The 6683-nt window shown below is 37.1% G+C and overlaps 1 protein-coding gene across 3 annotated transcripts in view; it reads right to left on the bottom strand.

Moving 5' to 3' along the window:
* Window positions 1–2739: 2739 nt before the first annotated feature.
* Window positions 2740–6683, bottom strand: part of NBN (nibrin) — a 28329-nt gene continuing 24385 nt past the window's right edge. For all 3 annotated transcript variants that reach the window (XM_030011126.2, XM_030011127.2, XM_030011128.2), the window contains 2 exons: window positions 6208–6257; window positions 2740–2934 (listed from right to left, as the gene is read on the bottom strand). In XM_030011126.2, coding sequence (XP_029866986.1) covers window positions 2904–2934; window positions 6208–6257 — 81 coding nt within the window. In that variant the 3' untranslated portion in view covers window positions 2740–2903. The remainder of the gene's footprint in view (window positions 2935–6207; window positions 6258–6683) is intronic.

The raw sequence follows: 6683 nt of genomic DNA, 5'->3' as shown, positions 1-6683 counted from the left end.
CAACTACCTCAGAAACTTCACTAACAAAAGGTCCAAACCAGTAAGGCAACAAGCATGTTTCCTCTAATGTCTGGAGCTGAAAATCATGACAAAAGTATGCTAAAATGGAAGGAAAGCTTCAGTATTATGAATAGGATTTATTACACGAACTTGGAGTTAGAATTCAAGCCATGGGTAAGGGGTAGAGGTTTAGATGTCTAAGCTTCTTTCTTAATGCAAGCATAACTTCATGTTGAAACAGCAAAAGGCTCAGGTTTGCTAATCTACAGGCTTCTCATCAACCAGACAGCAGATGCAACTGAATTAGAAACCAAACTATCACCTATTGGACACCCTCAATCTGGACCCAAAACAGGAACACACTGGGTGTTATCTTTAGCCAAGTGCTGATTCTGACTTTTTTTTTTTTCCTTGGCACCACTGTGGAAATCCCCACAATGCCCTTCCCTCTCGAGAGCAGAGCTGCCTGTGAAAGACTGCAAAGAAATCCGATGATGATGTTGGAAGTGTTGATACAGAGAAGACATCTGAAGATCTATAAATCAATCTCCAAGTGTTTGTGGGTGCTCTCCCAGTCACAGGGTGGGTGAGTCCATAAGTCCTAGGTCACTAAGTAACTAGAAGTATCGAAGCTGCTAAATTCAACTGTCTGGGGAACTGGATTTGAAGAGCCCCCCAAGTCATATAATGTGAATAGAAGAGTGGTCTCAGATGTGCCACCAGGGTTACTTGAACCCTAGCAGACTGCAGTCTGAGCAGCAAAGGACTCAGCATTTACTTTCTCGTAGAAGGCCCCTGTACATTGTATCTTTTGAGAATTTCTAAGATGAAATGACAAGTTCTATTTTTCACAACTGTAAACACAACCCTTCTGAAGGATCTTGTCCATTGATATTCTGCTATCCAAGCTATTTGCTTGAATTTAGTAACAGCAATCGAAAAGGTCATCCTCAGCAGTCTACAAGAGCTACCCTGTTGGACCACTGGGTCTTCAACAGGAAAAGCTGGAGATTCTCATTGTGACAGTAGAAAAACTCACCTGAGGGTGCAACAAACAGCAGTCAGTACATCTCCTCCAGCAAGTATTTTAAAACTGTTCTTCAGTGGTTGAAAAGTATTTGGTAGACAAGATTTGATTTGCCCTGATGCAAGTTACAATACCAAAATACTCTCACAGCTATTGCTGAACTCGGAGATATTGGTCTTGCACTTTGTGTATCACTCTGGACATCCCTGACCAAGGGATCAAGAGGATGCCACAGATCTCACAATGCTGTTCTTCAAATCTGATACACACAAGTGGCTTGAAACAGCTCATCTCATCTTGCTTGCATGTTCTGAGCTCTTGCCAGAGGAAGTAGTTTTATTAAGGAGTACTTAAATTCAATTACATCAACCAGATTACTTCCTCACACACCATCCTGCCTCTTGAAACAGCATGCAATGGAGCTACTGTCCTCTGTAGGGCATCTTCCTCTGCATGTGATGGCTTCGTACAGCTGAGCAGAAAGTCTGGAAGGCTTTTTTCACTGTAGTTCCATGGGAATCCCTCAAATCCAAATTCTCAGATCACTAAGATGAGCTCTCCTAACCCAAAAGTGAGTAGCTATTTCATAGCTTTCACTGTTGATACAGATGATGGAATTATTTTGAAGGGCAGATTTTTACATAGTGATTGCAAAATTTAAAGGCATGAGAGAAAGAAGTGGGTCAAATAATTTAAAATCCCAAATTGGGAGTGCAGTAACTCTTTAAGACTTTCTCTGGCTTGGAAATAGCTTTTAACAAATGGACATTCAAACTGATTTAAAGCTGCAAATGAAAATATGTTTAGGCAAGAGAAAAAAAGCTGGGCTCCCCCTGCCCCACCATCCTTGAATCCCAGAAACTATCAAATTCAGTCTTCTCCCCCTCTAACTTGAATCTCATTACAAATAAAAATAGAGTATGAGACATCATTATATCAGAATTTACACTTCTGAGGAATGTGCAAGGAAAATTTCTCATTTAATACTATAGGAAAGTACACAGACTCTCATAATCTGACGGTTCTCATCATGCAGCTTTTGGGCTTTCTGTATACATCTTTTGTTCTTAAACAGTGAAACACAGCTCTCTTCTGTTTGCAAAGGAAAGGAAATATGCAGAAAAAGAAACTGCACTTGATTCTCCCTCCCTTCCCAAGAAACCAAAATTAAAATGCTTGTTGCTCCTGCAAAATTTTTTGGTATCTTTTTTTGAGTTTGTAAGAGTGTTTCTAGTCTAACTGTTGGCTGTTGAAACAAATTTTGAAGACATAATAGGGCAAAAATCACTGCATTTTAGAATTTAAACATTAGTTTCAAATCTGCCATCACACAAAATTGGTGGCTGAGTAAAAATAATTTGATGTCACCAACTTCAAAAATAGGAAGAAGCTTGACCATGTTGATATTAAATACTTCTTGTTTACTCAGATACAAATTTAAAGTTTGCTCTAACTAGTTTATGAAGTCTTCAAAAACCTCCACCTCAAGACAAAATTAACAATATACAAAAATCTAATTAACAAAGCCTTTCTGAAAAGAAAAAAGCCTGATGCTAGCTTCCTTTTTTCCCCCAAATAGTACTGATAAGCAAAGACTAGAAATAAACAGCTTAAAATGAAATCCTAAGTATCTATTGTATTTTACTGATCATTACTCTGAAGCAAACTATGTTAAAGGTCTTGAAAATGTGCAATCTGTAAGCACCAAGCAGTGAAAGAAACTTTTCTTTAATAAAAGCAAGACTTAAAAACAAGTCTTACAGTAATAGACAGCTCAAATGTTCATATGTAGGTATATATTACACACTGTAACCAACAAACCTAAGGAACAGAAAGCAGTTTTTGCTAGAGAATCACTGTAAATTCAGGTCACATTTTATCTTCTCCTTTTCACATTAGGATCATACCTGCAACAAAAAAGAAAATTTGTCACAAATAATGAAAACCTTATGATATTCAAAGTTAATGTTATGTAAATAGCTTTATTATATATTCATAACAAGGGATTGGTCAGTGTTCAGTCCTTTCCGACTGCACTTCTATAATTAACTACAGTTGCTACAATTTGACCGAAGCTAGAACCTGTGCATGAACTAGGGATAACCTTTACTAAAATTTTCACTGACTTCCTAGCTACTTAAAATCTTTAAATCTGATGCATGAACAAGTTTTTCCAAGCCTTTAATGTCCCAACATTAAGGTCCTTACTAAAAAAACACCACAACAAAAGGGGAGGGAGGGGAAAGGGGTACTGTGTATTCACAGCAATGACAATATTTGGCCACAACTCATTCAGACAAAACCCTTCTGCTGCTTCCCACTCCCACATAAAGCAGTTCCTTGCCTTACCTTCCCCTTTATACAGCTTCCAATTGATTTTTAGTAATTTAGATGTACTTTCTGGATATACTAAATAGTTACCTGATCTACTGCAATATGCTTATATTTTTTCTCTGCTTGACACTGCTATCCCTTGGCCTTCTCTTTCTCTCCATTTGTGTTTCATCTCCCAAAATCCTGTGTCACTTCTTTGAAATTCTGATGTGTTTTGTATTCATGTATGAATAACTTATGGACACAACTGAATGATCAGGCAGTTTTACTTCCACTAATTCTGCTCTCGTTCATCAAGACTTTTTTTGCTTAGACAGGAAAATGTGACAACCTGTGAGCCAAGTTACATCACCACGTAACTAGAAAGGTATTAGAAGTCACTGCTGTTGCTATACAAGTCAGATTTCTGGCAAAAATGAAATGCGTAACCTTTGAAAGAAATGCTCTATTATTAACTGTTAATTAGCAGAACAAGCTGTTAATGCAGTAAGACTTTCTGAATGCTCTTACACATGCTGATATGCAGTATCATTTTTCTTTGATAGTGATTTGGACAAAAACATCCTTCTTTACCATACACATTTTTCTACCAAAATGCACAATTTTTAGTGTTTGTCAAACGCATGGCAGGTGAGAAGTCAAACATTGGTTGCTTGTTCCTTCACATAAAAATTAAGAAAATAATGAAATCTTTGCTAAACAAAATGAGATCCTTCTATAAAATCTCAAAGCATTTCTTTGAATTCATTGCTATAGCATTGTAACACATTAGTTCTAACATTTAAGTATGTCCTGGACACCAAATCCTATTTGGGGGGTGAGGGGAGGAGGAAGACGGGGGGAAAGATAGCAGATAGGAGAAGGGAATGATACATGATGGAAACCTGCCATCAGGACACCAACAGCTTCAACACTGTCTGTGACTTTATATGGAGATGCTGACACCGACAGTCATAAACACCTTTTTCAGTAGTCTCCCCCACCTCATCTCCAGCCATTTTCCATGTTAAATGAAGCCTGGATGATGCTTTCCAGACAGAAAGAAATCAAACAACATTATCAGAGAAAGGAAACCGTACAGTGCCTGTGGCCTGAAATGGAAGAAGGACTACAGAGATTCCACAACTGTGAGTGAATGCACAAAGAAACAAAAGACCTTGCTGGGAACAGGGAGTGAAGGATACAAAGGGCTATTACTGAACATAATCCATTTATCTGCAGTCTTAGCAGATAGTATGATATGCCTTCCCTTCCCCCTCTATCTCAGCATGTACTCAGCTGTAGTTGAGGGCACAGCTTTTCCTTCTAGCTCACCTTTACCTTGGGAGTAGTGCATGATTCTTTCTAATGGCATCTTCAAATGCAATTTCCATGGGAAATTGCAGCTCTTAACATTAGCATTATGCCAAGTAGTTTTACTCAGGATTAAGGACAAAATTAAAAGTAGGTTACAAACTGCTGAACATTAAATTGTGTGTTTTAATATTTTTGACTGTGGAAATTTCTTTAAGTACAACTATCCTAAATAAATTGGAGTTGAGGTAAGAACTTTTCTAAGCATGAATGCATGTGAATTATCTAAGTTTCCACTGCTGTGTTTTGAAAGGCTGAAAATTAATCAAGATATTTTGAACCAGTTAATACTGCAGCACAGCAATCAAGCTGCAACATGTTTTTATACATGTCTTCATAACTGACATATATTAAAGGCTGTACTGCAGGTGTGAAAACTGGATGAAACTTGGCTAAGAACTTTTTTTAATTAGAAAGTGGTTATTGTTAAATTAGGATTGCAGCTGAAAGTAACTGGACAGGATATCAATTGAATAGGACGATTCTCTCTTTAAAAGAGAGATTAGGAAAAGTGGTAGACAACTGAAATTGTTGAAGTTATTGAAAGAAAATTGCTGAAACAGGCTGTGTTTTAGTGGCAAATGTAATGAGTTATGGCAAAAAGCAATGGCAAACAGTCAAGGTGAACCTGGACCTATCAAGGAAATCTCTCAAACTCCTGTGACATAAGCACTGATTAAGACAGAATTAATGACTTCACTACACTGTCAAGAGCATAGAATGATCAGTGTGAAAATGCCTCCTCTCCTCAGTTTGAAAACTGGAAAGATGGTTAAGGCATTGAGGAAGTTTCTAACAAAAAAAAAAAAAGGTAGGAGCTCTTTCACTGTGAATGGGTTTGAAAGCAGCTTAAGGTCTCAAAGATAAGGGACACTGAAGGGCCATACTGAAGGATTTACTTAGGTTTGTGGTTTGTTTGGGGTTTTTTAAATTTTTGTTTTAAATTCTGGGCATCATTACTTCAAAGATCAAAAAAAGAGAAAGAAGTCCTGCCAATCACTTTTTCACAGAGCTAGTATTCTGTTGCTTTAGCTCCCTCAAGTGACTCGGCACAGGGACAGAGAAGTGCCATGGCCAGAATGAAAAAGTGGCAAACCCCATCACTTCTTCTTCACAGTTCAGATGACTGACTTAATTGTAAGACCAAAACACTTCATTAGGCTCTAGCAAACACTAATGTTGAAAAGCCTGACCCCAGAATCTCTTCTGGCCTTTGTGAACAATCAAGCTTGTGCATATGAGCCAGGAAATAGCAAAACTTTTGTTTGAGAATTTTCTTATTAAAAAATTGTAGCAAGTATGAATGAAATTGAAAGTTTAAGGCATAAAAAATTTGAGAGAAGTTGAGTCATTTTGGGTATATTCCATACATGGGAATACATGGAATGTTGAAAAGAACAGTCAAAGTAGTCTTTTCCAAAATTGGAATTTGTCCAAAAAAAAAGATGTGATGCAAAAAATAAACATTTTCTAAGTACAAACATAAAACTTACCTAAAGAGATCATCAGCAAGCGATTCTTCTCTTGCATGTCGGTTCTGTTCCTGAGAAAGTAAGTTTATTCAATATTTGATGTTAAGGATGAAGCTAATGAACAATACAGAAGAACAATATATCCTGCACTAACACAGCTTTTCTTGAAGAAGTAAGTTTTCTTTAAGTACTCCATTCAGTGCTTATTCACATTAGATAATATATTTCACTACTCAAATTTGGCTACTGCTACCAACTAATGGAATGGATTAGTTTGTGCAAGATATCAATCTTGGTCAGAAATACGCTTTTTGTTTTTTAAGCGTCATTATAGGAATAGGGAGATTTTTATCTGATTATTGGTGTGTAAAGGGAATTTTAATTGGCGTTATCTATACCCAGGGATTAAAAAACAAAGAAGATAATAAAAAAGTATTGAAGTAATGGGGTCTTGATCAGGCTGTGGAAACACAGTATGACCCATCAGCAAGTATTTT

Source organism: Aquila chrysaetos, chromosome 4 (assembly GCF_900496995.4).
Source record: "Aquila chrysaetos chrysaetos chromosome 4, bAquChr1.4, whole genome shotgun sequence".
NCBI lineage: Eukaryota > Metazoa > Chordata > Aves > Accipitriformes > Accipitridae > Aquila > Aquila chrysaetos.
The sequence above is the reverse complement of the archived record's forward strand: the minus strand, read 5'-3'. Positions and strand labels throughout refer to the sequence as shown.